The sequence below is a fragment of the Pristiophorus japonicus genome, chromosome 8, assembly GCF_044704955.1.
Source record: "Pristiophorus japonicus isolate sPriJap1 chromosome 8, sPriJap1.hap1, whole genome shotgun sequence".
In the NCBI taxonomy this organism is placed as follows: Eukaryota; Metazoa; Chordata; class Chondrichthyes; family Pristiophoridae; genus Pristiophorus; species Pristiophorus japonicus.
Genome location: NC_091984.1, coordinates 182566681 through 182584967, shown reverse-complemented (window position 1 = coordinate 182584967; position 18287 = coordinate 182566681). Strand labels below are relative to the sequence as shown.

The 18287-nt window shown below is 43.9% G+C and overlaps 1 protein-coding gene across 3 annotated transcripts in view; it reads right to left on the bottom strand.

Moving 5' to 3' along the window:
* The window catches only part of LOC139268860 (citron Rho-interacting kinase-like), a 336825-nt gene that overhangs the window by 183820 nt on the left and 134718 nt on the right, over positions 1-18287 (bottom strand). For all 3 annotated transcript variants that reach the window (XM_070887645.1, XM_070887646.1, XM_070887647.1), the window contains one exon: positions 16581-16700. In XM_070887645.1, the coding sequence (XP_070743746.1) occupies positions 16581-16700 (120 nt within the window). The remainder of the gene's footprint in view (positions 1-16580; positions 16701-18287) is intronic.

Genomic DNA, 18287 nt, shown 5'->3' with positions numbered 1-18287 from the left:
GCAAAAAAGCTTAGTAAAATTTTCTTTATTTTTTTCCAGCGATTCAGGTGGATGGGGTCCCCTGAAAGTTTTCCAGTGTTTTTTTTTTACATTTTGGACATTTTTAATTTTATCTGTTCCTCCCTTCCTGGGCCCGACTCAATCCTCGGCGGTACTTTGCCGAGGATTGTATTTGCCACTGAGATTGGGAGCTCCCGCCCGCTGCCGCCCACATTAATGGCTTAAGTCCTTTTTCTGCTGCCGGGCGGTCTTTCCAAGACATTTTCATGAAAGTTCCGTCCAAAGTAGTGTCAGGATCTCAGCGGTCCTTTGGGCGGCACTTGGGCGGGACTTCGTTTCCACCAAGTTCGGAGCCAAAGTCTTTAACAAGTTTTTTTTTTAAACTAAAAAGTGTGTGCCTTCATGCTTGTTGAATTTGATCTTGTTGCAACGACCTGTCTCCCTGTAATGATCTGTAATTAAGGTGGAACTAGATCATCAGCTTCTTGTATTTTATCACAGGTGATGTAATTGAAACTTACAAAATGTTTAAAGGGCATGACAGGGTAGATGCTGGAAAGATGTTTCCCCTGGCTGGGGAGTCTAGAACTAGGGATCACAGTCTAAGAATAAGGGGTTGTCCATTTAGGACCAAGATGAGGAGAAATGTCTTCACTCAGAGGACAGTAAATCTTTGGAATTCTCTACTGCAGAGGGCTGTGGATACTCAATTGTTGAGTATATTCAAGTCAGAGATCGATAAGATTTTTGATACCAAGGGAATCAAGGGATGGGTGATAGTGCAGGAAGGTGGAGTTGAGGTGGAAGATCAGCCATGATCTTATTGAATGGTGGAGCACACTCGTAGAGCCTACACTTGCTCCTATTTCTTAAGTTCTAAAGAGGTCCCCAGTGCAGAGCTGTCAATCAAGCCAGCTTCAAAGACACAATGAAACATATGGCCCTAAAATCCAGGCATCCCCGGGTCCCTACAGAGTGTACACGGACCCGGGAAGGCATCGCAAAAGCCGGTTTTCGGCACGCAATGCGCATGCGCCAAAAATCAGCTTTTCCGATCTGTCAAGTTCTGGCTTGACAGATCGCACATATCTCGGCAGCAAGGACATTCACATGGGCATGCTTGCACTATTTGCTCATCTCTTGCCCTGCAAATGTCCTTAAACTCTTGCGTCTGATAAAAGCAGGCGCATAGCCTACTTTTACCAGCGCAAGAGTTTTAAAACATACTAATATATATATAAAAATAAAATTTAAAAAAAACACATTTTAATGTTAAAAACTCTGCCCACTGAGGTAAGTTTATTTTAAACCATAATTAAAAACTTTTTTTTTAAATTGGGAAAATATGTTTATTTTCTCAGACCTTTATTAACTTTAATTTAAATTAATGTTAAATATGTGATTTCTTTCCTATTTTTTTTAAATTGATGTTTGGGGGGGGAGGGGAGGGGTTGGGTTCTCAATCATAATAATGAGAACTCCTGTTCCTTACGGAGTTCCCATTATTATGATTGAGAAAATACTTTACCTGGATTGGCTGCCCAGTGCCACGTGACTCCAGCTCCAGCTCTACGTCCGTCCAGACATGCACACGCTCCGATGCGCAAGGAGAGGAGGCGGCCTCAGGACCAGGATCTGTGGTGGACGCAGCAGCAAAAGGTAGGTGTGCATCTTTTCTCTAGAATTGAGTCGAACGCCCGCGGGAGGAAGGAACCGGGATTTCAGAGCCATTATGAACATAGCACTATTTTATTGAACTATTACATGAATCTCATCCAGGCTTTGCATACCCAATTAATTCTATGATTCTATGAAATAATGCCTTGACAATCACAATCGGATTAGTCCTAGGAATAGCAATCAGCCCCAATTGATTTGCAAATCAAACCACCTGGACACAGGTCCTCTTATGGGAGAGACGGGTAAAGCTAACCCAAGAGAATATCTAAGGGAGACCCAAAGTCGATTTCAACAACAACAACAACTTGTATTTATATAGCGCCGTTACTGTAGTAAAAGACCCCAAGGCACTTCACAGGAGTGTAATAAGACAAAAATTTGACACCAATCCATAAGAAATTACAGCAGATGACCAAAAGCTTGATCAAGAGGTCGGTTTTAAGGAGTGTCTTAAAAGGTGGAAAGAGAAGTAGAGGACAGAGGTTTAGGGAGGGAGTTCCAGAGCTTAGGGCCTAAGTAGCTGAAGGCACGGCCACCGATGGTTGAGCGATTATAATTGAGGGAGGCTTAAGAGGGCAGAATTTGAGGAGCGCAGATATCTCGGGGGGTTGTGAGGCTGAAGAAGTTAGAGAGGGGCGAGGCCATGGAGGGATTTGTAAACAAGGGTGAAAATTTTGAAAATCGAGGCGTTGCTTAACCAGAAGCCAATGTAGGTCAGCGAGCACAGGGGTGATGGGTGAAAGGGACTTGATGCGGGTTAGGATATAGGTAGCCGAGTTTTGGATCTCAAGTTACGTAGGATAGAATGTGGGAGGCCAACCAGAAGTGCGTTGGAGTAGTCAAGTCTAGAGGTAACAAAGGCATGGATGAGAGTTTCAGCAGCAGTTGAGCCGAGGCGGTTTTAGTTATGCCGCGGATGTGGTCGGAAGCTCATTTCAGGGTCAAATATGACAAGAAGGTTGCGAACAGTCTGGTTCAGCCTCAGACAGATGCTAGGGAGAGGGATGGAGTCGGTGGCTAGGGAACAGAGTTTGCGGCGGGGACCAAAGACAATGGCTTCAGTCTTCCCAATATTTAACTGTAGAAAATTTGCGCGCATTCAGTACTGGAGACAATATAGAGACCGTGGAGGGCTCGAGAGAAGAGCTGGGTGTCGTCAGCATACATGTGGAAACTAACGGCGTGTTTTCACATGCTGTCGCCAAGAGGTAGCATATAGATGAGAAATAGGAGGGGGCTCAAGGATAGAAGCTTGGGGGACACTAGGGGTAATGATGCAAGAGAGGGAAGCCATTGCAGTGATTTTCTGCTACGATTAAATAAGAATGGTACCAGACGAGTGCAGTCCCACCCACCTGGACAATGGTGGAGAGGCGTTGGAGAAGGATGGAGTGCTCAGCTGTGTCAAAGGATGCAGGCAGATCAAGGAGGACGAGGAGGGATAGTTTATCTTTGTCACAGTCACAAAGGATGTCATTTGTGACTTTGATGAGAGCCGTTTCGGCCCTGTGGCAGGGGCGGAAACCGGATTGAAGGGATTCAGACATGGAGTTCCGGGAAGATGGGCACAGATTTGGGAAGCGACAACACACTTAAGGACTTTGGAGAGAAAAGGGAGGTTGGAGATGGGGCAATAGCATGCAAGCACAGTGGGGGTCAAGGGTTGTTTTTTTGAGGAGATTTGAAGGAGAGGCGGACGGTGCCGGAGGAGAGAGAACCATTAACAATGTCAGCTAACATGGGAGCCAGAAAAGTAAGTTGTGTGGTCAGAAGTTTAGTGGGAATAGGGTCAAGGGAGCAGGAAGTGGGTCTCATAGACAAGATAACAAGGTGGAGAGGTCAAGAAGAGATCAGAGAGAAACTGGAGAAAGATGAGAGTTCAGGGCTAAGGCAGGGGGGAACCTTCGAGGATGTTTGGCCCGGTGGGTTAGGGGAAGGAAGGGAAGTGGTAGAGACAGCTTATCAGATGGTCTCAATCTTTGAGACAAAGAAGTCCATGAGCTCCTCGCACTTGTTGTTGGAGTCGAGTGTGATGGAGACAGGGGCAAGGGGTTTAAGAAGATGGTTAGCAGTAGTCGGGGTTACAATTTCACTCTGTAATTTCACTGGGAAATTTGAAGTCAAGCATGTATATTTTGGATAGCAGCTTGCATTCCTAACTTCAGGGCAATGATGCAGCCTGCTGATGAAATGAAGCAGCTTGAAGAGGTCTTCGATCCACTGACAGTATGGCTTCTCAGATTCTCCGTTAGGCTGTTCTAAGCATAGGGGAAATTTGCTGATGCGAGAATTCTGCCTGGTATGTGTCATTTTGAACGTTTCTGTTTTAAAAAGTCCCATTTGGTTCCCCTAATGGTGCAGCAAGTATATCCAGAGAGCAGCTGAGCTACAAAAAGCAGGAACATTTCAGGTTTGATCTCTGTGCTGACTTAGCTATCATCAGCCACATTTACAGCAAGGGCACTAGAATTGGTTTTATGGTCCATGGATAGGGAAAGGGTTTAAAAGAACAGCCATGGTGCCCATTGATGGCTATCCAGTGATCCCTGTTGGAAATGTGAATACTATAATATCATCATAGGCAGTCCCTCGGAATTGAGGAAAACTTGCTTCCACTCTTAGTATGAGTTCTTAGGTGGCTGTACAGTCCAATATGGGAGCCAGAGTCACTGTCACAGGTGGGACAGACAGTTGCTCAATCTCGTGTGGCTACACGGCACTTGTCCCTCTAAGATGTTGGACGCGGACCGCTTGGGGGTCACGTAACTATTTAGCATGGAGGAGTCTCGTTAGTTATCGGAATTAACCAGACAAATCGCTCCATCAATAAGAACGGCCATGCACCGCCACCCACAGAATCGAGAAAGAGCCATCAATCTGTCAACCCTTTCCGTGTCCGGGCTGGGTGAGGTTACCCGTGTTGAAGGAAAGGGTGGGCGGGGAGTCTGGTTTGCAGCACGCTCCTTCCGCTGCCTGCGCTTGATTTCTGCATGCTCTCGGCGACGAGACTCGAGGAGCTCAGCGCCCTCCCAGATGCACTTCCTCCACTTAGGATGATCTTTGGCCAGGGACTCCCAGGTGTTAGTGGGGATGTCGTACTTTATCAGGGAGGCTCTGAGGGTGTTCCGCTGTCCACCTTTGGCTCGTTTGCTGTGGATGAGTTCCGAGTAGAGCGCACCAACATTAGCGACCTCGTCCAGGCCAACATCCCCAGCAATGAAGCATTGACCACACTTGATCAGCTCTGCTGGGCAGGCCACATAGTTCGCATGCCAGGCACGAATACTATATATACATATACATGCTGTCAAGGTTAGGTTTGGCTGTGATGCCCCGCAGCTGAACAGTTTAAGTCATCATTAGGGCTTACACGTGATTAATAACTATTTTACCAAACAATCTGAGGGTAATTGGTGCCCTAGGAACCACACCCCACCAAGAAATCAAAACCATCAGAAAGGTGTGGGTGTGGGTGGGGGTGGAAAAAGAGTCACCTGTGAATATCAGCATTTGGATTAAAATTAAACTGTACTGGGGCTCGATTTCTTCTGCCAAAACTACTGTAGGATCATCCTGGAAGGCAAAGTAGGCTAGTTTTCCCTGCTACCAGCCACTTCCTTAAACCGCTCTCACTTACACCCTCCACCCTCATCTCAAACAAGTACAAGGAGCTCCTGGATTACTTGTCTCCAAAATAAAAACCTTCTGTTTAGCTACCCATTCTGCTTTCCTCCTCAGAAAGCCAAACATCCCCCCAGTCCCGTTGAGCGTAGCTCAAGATGCTTATCCCTCCCTCCCTTCTCCCTTTCCCCAAGCTCACCTTATCCAAGAGACCTACAGCCTGTTCCCTCAACCACAATCCCACCAAACTCCTGATAAACCAACTTCGCTTTCTCAGCGCATTAAAGTGCGCCTGAAGCACCATCCAACTACCTTTCAAAATTGCCATTGCCCCACTCTTCATAAAATTCACCCTTGACCCCTCTGTTCTTGCTAATTACTGTACTGTCTCCAATCCCTTTTCCTCTGCAAGGTACTTGAACAAGTCACTCTCGGACCTTCGACTACCGAACCTGCAATTTCCCATTTTAATCTGTCCAGTCAGGTTACCATCCCTCCCATAGTACCACTAAAAAAGGCCCCAACACCGCATTAATGGCATACTGCATGATTGCGGCCATGGTATATTATTCCTCCTTGACCTCTATGCAGCTTTCAACACTTAATTCTCCCCAAAGCCCAGCCATTGCTTGGTTCCATTCTTACCTATTCAATTATCATCATAGGCAGTCCCTCGGAATCGAGGAGGACTTGCTTCCACTCCCAAAGTGAGTTCTTTGATGGCTGAACAGTCCGATACGAGAGCCACAGATCCTGTTACAGGTAGGACAGACATTCGTCAAGGGAAGGGGTCGGTGGGGCTGATTTGCCGCGCACTCCTTCCGCTGCCTGCGCTTGGCCTCTTCATGCTCTTTGTGTTGAGACTCAAAGTGCTCAATGCCCTCCCGGATGTACTTTCTCCACCTCAGGCGGTCCTAGGCCAGGGTCTCCCAGGTGTCAGTGGTGATGTCGCACTTTACCAGGGAGGCTTTGAGGGTGTCCTTAAAACGCTTCCGCTGTCCTCCTTTGGCTCGTTTACAATGAAGGAGCTCCGCATAAAGCATTTGCTTAAGGTGTCTCGTATCTGGCATGCGAACTATGTGGCCTGCCCAGCGAAGCTGATCAAGTTGGTCAGTGCTTCAATACTGGGGATGTTAGCCTGGTCGAGGACACTGATGTTGGTGCTCCTGTCCTTCCAGAGGATTTGCAGGATCTTACGGAGACACCGTTGATGATATATCTCCAGCGACTTGAGGTGCCTTCTAAAAATCGTCCATGCCTCAGATCCATACAGGAGGGTGGGTATTACTACAGTCCTGTAGACCATACACTCGATCAGCTTCGCTGGGCAGGCCACATAGTTCGCATGCCAGATACGAGACTCCCTAAGCAAATGCTTTGTGCGGAGCTCCTCATGGTAAACGAGCCAAAGGAGTACAGCGGAAACGTTTTAAGGACACCCTTAAAGCCTCCCTGGTAAAGTGCGACATCACCCATTTAATTACGAGGAGCTATCAGCCACTGGGAAAGTTGTTGCTAGAGTTCTCCTCATTCGTCTTGTCCCTGTGGCCGAGGAGCTCCTCCTGGAATCACAATGCGGATTTCGTCCCCTACGGGGCACAACAGACATGATCTTTGCAGCGCGACAGTTGCAGGAAAATTGCAGGGAGCAGCGCCAGCCCTTATACATGGCCTTTTTCGATCTTATAAAGGCCTTTGACACTGTCAACCGTGAGGGTCTATGGAGCATCCTCCTCCATTTCGGATGCCATCAAAAGTTTGTATTCAATTATAGCCAGAACATCTCTGGCAATGGCTTGTCTTTATCGTCCACACTGCCATCTCAGGAACCCCTGCCCCCCCTCATGGATCTATCTTTGGCATCTTCATCCTTTTCATCTACATGCTGGCCCTTGGCGACATCATCCAGAGCCACAGAGCCAACTTTCACATATAAACTGACGACACCCAGCTCTCTTGCTACAAACTCTCGACCACTTCACTGCCTGCGTGCCATCAGACTATTTGTCTGACATCCAGGTTTGGATGAGCCATAATTTGCTCTAGTTAAACATTGGAAAGAACAAAGTCATTGTCTTGGTGCCCCCTCCCCCCCCCCATCACAAACTCCTAATCACTAAATCTATTCTCTTCTACCTCCACTGCCTCAACCTTGGGGTCAAATAGGATGCCAAACTCAGCTTCCAATCCCATATCCTATATATTGCAAAGACTGCCCAATTCCACCTCTAACATTGCCACCCTCTACCCCTACCTCAGCACATCTGTTGCTAAAACCCTCATTCATGTCTTTATCACCTCCAGACTCAATTACTCTAATGAGCTCCTACCCGATTTTCCAACTTCCAACCCTCTAAACTTTAGCTGATCTGAAACTGCTGTCCACATCAAGTTATCCGCACCTATTATGCTGATGCTCCAAGTCCCCAATGCCTGAAAATTAAAATTCTCATATTTGTGCTCAAATCACTTCATGGCTTCACCCCCCTCCCTATCTTTGTAACCTCCTTCCGCCCTATAACATCCCCCATCAAACTCTCCATTTCTTTTTCTCCAATCTCTTGGGCATCCCCCTGTCTTTGACTCATCACTGCGCCCTTTTTTAAGCTGCCTAGTTCCCATTCTCTGGAACTCCTTCCTTAAACCCCTCAACCTCATTCGCCCCAAAGAGATTCCTAAAAGCCCAGCTCTTTCACCAAGCTTTTGGCCACACTTCGTAATTTCTTTCTCTTTGGCCAGCATTCCATTTTCCTCAAACCTCGGTGAAACTCCTTGAGACTTTTTCTACATTAAAGGCGCTACGGTCTCCACTGCTTACACCACCCACGCTTATCACGAACAGCTGCTTATATTGGGCAAATAGCACTAACTATTTGTTATTACCATAGGAGTCAATTACAAAGTATATAAATACGAGCTGTTTTTGTCTCCTCCAAGAGTCCAATCACCTGCAAAGAGTTTTTTTGAGGTGGGCGGGGAAGGAGTGCAGGTGAAATGGAGAACAAAAAGAGGAACAGTTCTGGCTCTAGACTGGATCCATGTCATAACGTGGCAAAAACAGCTGAGGTAATAGTGTTATACAAGCAGGATCTTTGAGGTCCTAGTAAGATTAGTCTATTACCATAACCAGGCAAGTGCACTACCAAATGCACGGAGTTCAGATGAATGCTACAAGAGCACATTTGCCAAAGTTCAGAGAAAACCTCTGGAATATCTGCCTGGGACAAAGATCTAAAGAACTAAGCCCTTCTGAGCCAGAGCCATTGGCGGATTAAATACATCAAATGCAATAGGCAGAGAGTCCATATCAAACTCAGAATTGGTGAAAAAGCAATTATTTTTCCTCAATGGAAAACTATGGGGCTGAAATTCATCAACTCACCGCCCACTGCCGCTGCCATTGCTCTTGCAGATGTGTCCAATGCTCACTTTCGAGATGGCCTGGTGCGGACAGGAAGGGAGAGCCGCCGGGAACCGCCCACTGACGTCAGCGGACGGCCGAGTGAAGCAACTGACCTCCCGCCTGTCGGGCTCCCATACTGATGCGGCCGGGAGTCGGCAGCAGAATGGGGGTGGACCACTGCAAGGAGGCTGGTCTGTCTCAGACGGTAAGTATGAAGATCATTGAAAAAAGGTTGGAGAACATTTTTTAATTGGTTTTTCCATCGCGACTTACCTTGATGGGGTCCCCTGAAGGTCTTCCTAGATAGTTTTATTTTTTGTTATTGATTTTTATTTTTTAGGTCTTCTCTAGTTCGACCCTCCATGGGCCCGACTCCATCCTCCATAAGCCCCTCATTTGCCGCCTGCTGACCATCAAGGGACCTTCTTCATGAATATCCCGCCGAAAGTATCATCAGGTACCTCGGCGGCCATCAGGTGGGCGGAGACCTTGACCCAATTCGGCCCCTGCGTCTTACTGTCTAACAGTATTTCAGTTTGTATATTTTTGAAATTCATTTGAATGCAAACTGGATGATGAATTTAAGCAGATTTAAAGCTAAACTTTTTAAATAAAAGCTATTAACTTTCTTTTGTTATTTCAGAAAATGTGGCATTCGAACAGAAAGGGCTGGACAGGAAGACAAATGCAGTGTCCAATTAAGATTTGCATATATAGCTGCAATGGGGGAAAAAAGCACTAATCATTTGCTGTTGAGTGGAAAATCCTAGAAGCCATAGGGTAATTTATATTTATATCTTAACTTGATAAATGTAATCATTTCACAAGCCACTCCCCCCTTTCACCCCCACAAAATTGATTCTTACTCTAGGTTAATGCCTTTTGAGGTAATTTCTGCAAGTGTTTATGATCAACAGCAATATTGTCTATCACAGAGGATACTGGTTTCAAGCCCCAACTGCTCCAATTCACCTTCTAAGAGATGCAAAAATTGGTAATTGAATTTTGCTCATTAAAATTAAAACCACAATTAATTAAAGCAGCCATGTGTTCATTTACCATTCCAGACAGTGTAATCTGTTTAGTTATTTAGGTAGCTGTGGTACTTATTTAGTCAAGCAAAACAGCATTTACTTATTGTCCACTTAATTTAATATTTGCAAAGATCTCTTAGAAACTTACAAACTAGTACAACCAGACTCAGTGCTGTTTTTCCCGACCACCAACCCCTCGCCTTCCCAACTGTTGACAGTCTCTAGGAATCCACCAGTGAGCTACAAACCCACATCCAGCCTCCCAATTCTGCCAAATGCCAGGATCACCTCCCAAGTGCTACCATTTACAATTTAAAAACAAGTCCCTGGTTACATAAGATTGTAAGATTTGTTTGTATAGCTGCTGTTTGATGCAACATTATAATTTACTGTTGGGTCAAACATCCCTGAAGCTGTACAAGTTATTTCCTTTGTATGTTGACCAGATAACATGAACCAATTTGTTCTCCAGTTTTCATCCAAAACAGAAACATTCAGACCATTATTGTAAGTAAATAATGTGTTCAGAGTCAATTTCCGAAAGTGTTTATAATGGACAGGAAGAATGGCCATTTGCAGAGAATGCTGGTTGCAAGCTCCACCCTTCCCATCCACTTTCCAAGGCTTGTGAACATTACTGACACTATAACATTTTATTTCGCCATCCAGAGAGCCGCTGACAACAACAATCTGCATTTATGTAGCGTCTTTAACGTAGTTAAGTGTCCCAAAGCGCTTCACAGGAGCGTTATCAAACAAAATTTGACAAGTCACATAAGGAGGTATTAGGACAGATGTCCTAAAGCTTGGTCAAAGATGATGATTTTAAGAAGCGTCTTATAAGAGGAGAGAGGTAGATAGACAGAGGGGTTTAGTGTGGTAATTCCAGAGCTTAGGACCTAGATAGCTGAAGGCATGGCCACCAATGGTGGAATGAAGGAATTCGGGGATGCACAAGAGGCCGGAATTGAAGGAACACAGGGTTCTCAGAGTTGCAGGAGGTTTCAGATAAGAAGGGGTGGAAGGATTTTAACACAAGGATGAGAATTTTAAATTGGAGGCCAATGTAGGTCAACGATCACAGAAATGATGGGTGAACAGGACTTAGAACAAGTTAGTATACGAGCAGCTGAGTTTTGGATGAGCTCAAGTTTACAGAGGGTGAAAGTTTATGGAGGGTGAAAGGTTCGATATAGTCCTTACTACTAGGGGGATCAAGGGGTATGGCGAGAAAGCAGGAATGGGGTACTGAGGTTGCATGTTCAGCCATGAACTCACTGAATGGCGATGCAGGCTCGAAGGGTCGAATGGCCTACTCCTGCACCTATTTTCTATGTTTCTATTACAAAAAGGAATGGAATATTTTTTTTAAAAAGAGTAAAGAAGTCTTACTGCAATTATATCAGGCTTTGGTGAGACCACACCTGGAGAACTGTGAACAGTTTTGGTCTCCTTACCTAAGGAAGTGCAACGAAGGTTCACACGATTGATTGCTGGGATGGGGGGATTGTCCTATAAAGAGACTAAGCCTATATTCCCTAGAATTTTAATGAATGAGAGGCGATCTCATTGAAACATATACAATTCTTACAGGGCTTGACAGGGTAGATGCTGAAAGGATATTTCCTCTGTCTGGCGAGTCTAGAGTGAGGGATCAGTGTCTCAGAATGAGTCGTTGGCCATTTAGCATTGAGATGAGGAGAAATTTTTTCACTCAAAGGGTTGTGAATCTTTGGAATTCTATGCCCCAGAGGGCTGTGGATGCTCAAGCATTGAGTATATTAAAGACTGAGATCGACAGGTTTTTGGATATTAAGAGAATCAGGGGTAATGAGGATACTGCGAAAAGGGAGTTGAGATAGATCAGCCATGATCTTACTAAATGGCAGAGCAGGCTCGAATGGCCGACTCATAGAATAGTACAGCACAGGAGGCCGCCATCTGACCCATCTAACCTGCACCGGCTCTTTCGAAGAGCAATCCAGTTAGTCCCACTCTTTCCCCATATCCCTGCAATTTTTTCTCGTTCAATTATTTATCCAATTCCCCTTTGAAGGCTACTATTGAATCTGTATCCACCGCCCTATCAGGCAGTGCATTCCAAATACTAACCACTCATTGGGTAAAAAAGTTTTTCCTCATGTCGCCTCTGGTTCTTTTGCCAATGACCTTAAATCTGTGCCCTCTTGTTATTTTTTAAAGGTTAGCTTTTTATGTTGCCAATCTATTCTTGTACTGTCTCTTTGCCCCTCATTTCCTTTTGAACTTCTCCCTTGTACTTTTTATAATACCACTGTATATCTCCCTCTAGGAAGAAATTCAGCCATTCACCATAACTGTTTTCTATTCCTTAGCCAATTTCCTATCCATGCCATACTCCTGCTCCTATTTGTTATGTTCTTATGGAAAGCTGGCCAGGAGAGCATTGGAATAGTCGAATCTGGAGGTAACAAAAGCACGAATGAGGGTTTCAGCAACAGACGTGCTGTGGCAGTGGCGGAGATGGGTAATATTACGGAGGTCGAAGTTGGCAGTCTTGATGATGGATAGGGTTTGGAGTCGGAAGCTCAGTTCGGGGTCAAATACAACGCCGAGGTTGCAAACAGTCTGGTTCAGCCTCGGATAGTGGCCAGGGAGGAGGAATGGAATCGGAGTTAGTGGCAGGGGCCGAAGGCAATGGCTTTGGTTTTCCCAATATTTAATTGGAGGAAATTCCTGCTCATACAATACTGGATGTTGGACAACCACATAACAAATGAGTCAGTAGAGGGGTCGAGAGAGGTGGGGTGAGATAGAGCTGGGTGTCGCCAGCTTTTATGTGGAATCTGATGTTTGTGTTTTCAGGTGACACAGTGGAATCTGTAGAAACATAAAAAATAGCAGTAGTAGGCCATTCGGCCCTTCAAGTCTTCACCGCCATTCAATATGATCATGGCTGATCCTCTATCTCAAAACCATATTCCCGCTTTGTCCCCCATACCCCTTGATGCCTTTGTTTCTAGAAATTTATCTATCTCCCTCTTAACTATATTCAGTGACTTGGCCTCCACAGCCTTCTGTGGTAGAGAATTCCACAGGTTCACTACCCTCTGAGTGAAAACATTTCTGCTCATCTCGGTTCTAAATTTCCTACTCCATATCCAGAGACTGTGATCCCTTGTTCTAGACTTCCCATTCAGGGGAAACATCCTCCCCGCATCCAGCCTATCCAACCCAATCAGAATTTTATACGTTTCAATGAGATCCCCTCTCATTCTTCTAAACTCTAGTGAATACAGGCCTAGTCGACCCAATCACTCATCTTTATTTATACAGCTAAGACATATTTATCCGGATGTTAATCACAAAACAATTAATTCAGTATTTCCAGCAATTGATTACAAACAGTGCTGCCAGACTCAGGACTTACCCCTCCAAATGCTGTCCTTGCCTTTCTCCTTCACATTGCTGGCGGGCTCCAGGAATCCAACAAAAAAGCCAAACTCCACATTCCACTCTCAGTTATGCTAAGCCCAGGTTCTCCCCCCACAGTGGTATCAAACCACAGGACACTACCCACGTCACCAAACATCATCACCCTCACTCCAAAACTGCTCCACGGTACTGCTAAACTCCATCATGTTTCCTCCTCAGTACTGTTAAATATCAGATATCTACTTCCAACAAGGTTCATCTTACCCAAGATCTTGCTGTTTATCCTCAGCTTTAAAGGCAAGGGATAAGTTAATTACTTAAGTAAAGGAAATTTATATAAATATAAATAAAAGGCCATTCATTCATGAATACAAGAATGATCAAGGCCACTGACGTAGTTTTAAAAAGGTAAACACTTGTAAAATTCAATCTTAAAACATCAATAAAAATACTTCAATAATACCTTGTAATAAAAAACTATTTTATTTCTTCAGCCACCATAAATCAGTGGCTCTAATAGTACATTATGCACAACAACCCTATTGTTATAAAACACTTTCATACTTACGATGAGCACCCAGTGACCGAAACATACCATTTTTCCCCTATGGTGAATTTACTAACTTGTGTGTTGATTATAGCAATACAAAATACAAGACTAAAGTATGTTTTCAACAGAAAACCATCAGCTTAAGTCAGATGATTTGACTGCTAGGTTTTCATCAAGGTACAAGTTGTTTTGTTCCACACAATGTTTACCTGAAGTGTTAGCCAGGGGACAGGAGATGAGGCCATTATTTACAATTCTGAAATCTAAAGTCATATCCAAGATTTCCCACATCATTCCTCAGAGTATTTCGAGACACCTTGCTGCTTAAGGGGCCATGCTATTCAATTTTCCCAGTATGGCACAGTCAGGCTACATGAAGGTTCCTTCCCCGCCAAGACATTCTGAGCAATTGATAAACTGTGGCTGACATGAGGTACTTAAGAAACATCTGCTGGTTCTGTGTCAGGATTTTGTGAGGATGTTTGCAGGATATATCATAGATTAATAATAGGAAGAATGGGAAGATTCCATCTGCCTGAAAAGAATACATTTTTAACCAATTATTTTAAATGTGTCTACCAAGAAATTTGCTTAGTGGCAAAAAGCCTTTTGTTCTGAGGTGTGAGAAGCTGCCTAGTGCGGCTATATCAATGCAGCAGCCTGAGGTTCTTCAGTTCACTATATTTACAGGTCAGAGTGGCGAGCTAGAACTCCATGAGCCCCAAAGCATGCACTTATAGAAAGAAAGACTTGCATTTATATAGTGCCTTTCATGACCACCGGAAGTCTCAAAGCGCTTTACCGCCAATGAAGTACTTTTTGGAGTGTAGTCACTGTTGTAATGTGAACATTATGTTAACAAATATCATATGTAGGACTGTGAGAAAAGGACCAAGAATGTTGAAACACTGTTATTTTAGTCACAGAAGCAGTTAAAGGTATCAGAGTTAAGTATGGTTTTATTTTTTTTTAAACCTGGATTTAATTTGCTTCTTTCTTGTAATAAAGTATTCATAGTGTAACTTGAAAAATATGGTCCGTCTGCATGATATTTTAACTGATATTCAAGAGATCAGGAGGCTATGTTGGGCATCCTAAACTATTTATGGTAGAACAGCAAATAAAAGGGTAGATAACTCTGAGATACACTATGTCCCATTCACTTTACACAAAAGATTTAATTTTTTGTTTGAAATGCAGGCCAACTTTTAGAATCTGCCTGTGCAGTAAGCAATAGTAACAGAGTGTTGGCAGAAAGTCTTGATTGTAACAGCCAGCACCAGCAGGAAGTCTTTTTCTTCTCCTGCATTGTATCAGCATTCACACAGCAAGGAATTTATGCAAGGATAGGCAAGAATTTCCAGTCAGTGGAAAACAGCACTAAGCTGACCCAAACATACTTTGCCAGAGCAGATGAAGTCAATGAAATGAGTAGAAAAGACCAGGCCTCATTGCCCCCAATATTGCTACAACATAGACAAAGTCCCCGGGTACCAATTTAATTGAAAGTGAAGTCAGTTTGGCTCAGTTGGTAGCATTCTTACATCGAAGTCAGACAGCTGTTAGATCAAGTCCCGCTCCAGGACTTGAGTGGATTAGCTCTGTTTTAGTGCTGATCATCAGTTGTGCTGTTCTTCAGATGAGATGTTACATCAAGGTACAGTATATGCATGCTTCACTGGTTCAGGTGGACATTTGGCACAATTTGAACAGCTGGCAGTTGTCACGGTGCCCTAGCCAACAATCTACCCTCAGTTAATACCACCATATAGACTAATTGGTCAATCATCTCATTCTGTCTATGGGATCCTGCAGTGTGTACAATGGCTACAACATTTATGGTCCACATAATGACCACCGCACTTCCAAAATAATTTGCTGTATGGGCAATGCTTGGTGACATTTATGAGAAATGTGACAAGAATCCCATCCCAAAGTGACAGACCTTTGAGTTTTGTTAATTGGATCAGCAACTTGGTCACTTTCAGTTTTCATCTGAGACAGCAAAGGCCTTTAAGCAAATACCTGGTACAGTACTGCAGAACAACATAACTGTCAGAGAAACTGTTACTGCAGCGACGCAAAATTTAAGCCAAAATGAATAATCTATAAAGCTGATACTTAATGACAGAGAAATGTATTTTAAACCAATGTAGCGATATGGCCATGATATCATTTTGAAAGGGATTGGAAAAAGCTGTAATCATACGATCATTCAGTTGTCCAAACTAACTTTCTCAGTTTAATCCTGTGCTACATAGAGGATGCTCGAGTGAACAACATCTCCGTAAGGACACTTTTGCAGTGTTGTATTCTTCTCAAAGAGCATAGTTTATGCCAGAAGAAAACCAGTGCAGCATATATACGCATCACAGTACAAACCAGATAGCAACAATCCAACCAGCAACTGGTTAGAGTGTTATCTACTGAAGCAACTAATATGGCTCTCAAAGGCCATTTTGTGATTTGGGCAGTGTTTCCCTTCTTAAATATATACTTGGACATGGATCCTTTACGGAAATGGAGAAGCAATTAAACAAACTCAAACTTATTTTCCTGAAATTGAACTGAAACAGCTATACAAGAAAGTCATTAGAACTGTAATAAGCAATTATTTGGTGGCACCATCATGCAAGACTAGAAAGAAGACTGCAGTGGACTCAACTGATAAAAGTGCAAGAGTGGACACCATCAAGAGGACTATTCATAGTGAGGGCCTCAAATCAGAGTTACATGTATTCATTAACCCTGAGCTTGGTCAAGATTCAAACCTTCAGTCATACATGAAATGCGCTTACTGAATCAAACTGCCCTAAAACAGACTCCTCCAATCCTAGTTGTAGGATGTAACATAGACCGACCCTCTTCAGTCAGTTACCTGTTCTTTAATCTCTTGCAGTCTGCGGCTCTGCTCTTGAATGTCCTGCAGTAGCTGGAGTGCTTTGTCATCCTCCCGAGATACTTCTACACGTGCCTGCTCGAGACTGCGCTTCAGGCTCTGAGAAGAGTCAGAATCACGACATCAGACAGTCAATTAGGAAACCCAAGTACAGTACTGCAATTTTATAGTCAAGCATGGATACACAATTCTTGATCACATGGATATTCTACAGTGAAAGTATCGAGTACTTTGGGACAATTTAACCACCTTTGAGCAATGTTCCATCAAAAATTAAACTCTTAAGCCCTGCCCATACAAAACTGAATCATCTCAATCTAGCATTTTTGTCTTCTCGGTTCCACATTATAGTCATCAATGCTTTAGGTGATGGAGGACAATGCATTATGAACAATGGAATTATCTGCTGCAGTAAAGTCGAGCAATATAGCCAGGGACAAAAAAAAACCACAGATGATAACCAGATTCCTTAAGGAGACCTGTTTAGCTAGAAACGTGTGCAATCTGGCTTTAATGCCTCCTACAAAAATGCTCCCATCAAGCATCATCTTGTGTTATTTTATGGGAAAATTCAGTGATTAAACCACAAGAACTCATTTGCCTTATGGCAGACAAAAATGAAATCTACATGTATAATTAATAAAAACAATTTAAAATTTTGTTCACTGCTTTAAATACTGCTGACAAAGTCAAAAAACCCAGGAAGATAAGGAATGTAACTATGACCAAATGCAAATTTAAAACATTAATTTAGAGCACAGGAAGGGTGGAGTTAGTCAGCTGTCTGATATTGCAAGGAATCCTATTATTTAAATCACCAAACCAAATTACCAAGCAATTCAATGAAGAAGTTTGCACTTGCTTGATATGGAGTGCACAAACTCTCCCCAGAGGATACGTACCACACTTAGCCAACCCCAGAAAATTTAGGTAGGCTAGAACCAAGGCACAAATTCCCCCAAATATATAGGGTAACTGCTGGAGTTTAATTAGCCAAAACAATGCAGCATACCAGCAGAGGGTACCGGTAAGTGTCCTGCAGCCTCTCCTACACTACCTATTAGCCATGGACAACTCTGAAAGTTAAGTGGACAATCTCCATCCCCCAGTAACAGATTTATTGCTCAGGCCTATCCTCATTTGAGCTCAAATTAATTCTTCTGTTGTGGTCTGATGGCTACATGAAAACAAGTAACTCTGAAGCTTAATGTGACCAGCTAGACTCCTGGATGCATGGTCAGAATTTTGAGAGGCGGTGTTAGTACGTGAGCTATTTTCTCAGGAGCTTGTTCACCGACTCAAAGTTTAGAACAGATCTGAAAGATCATAATCATATGCAGTCCCTCGGAATCGAGGAAGACTTGCTTCAACTCTTGAAGTGAGTTCTTCGGTGGCTGAACAGTCCAATACAAGAACCACAGTCCCAGTCACAGGTGGGATAGATAATTGTTGAGGGAAAGGATGGGTGGGATTGGTTTGCTGCACACTCTTTCCGCTGCCTGCACTTGATTTCTGCATGCTCTCAGCGGTGAGACTCGAGGTGCTCAGCGCCCTCCCGGATGCATTTCCTCCACTTAGGGCGGTCTTTGGCCAAGGACTCCCAGGAGTCAGTGGGGGTGTTGCACTTAATCTGGGAGGCTTTGAGGGTTTCCTTGTAACATTTCCGCTGCCCACCTTTGGTTCGTT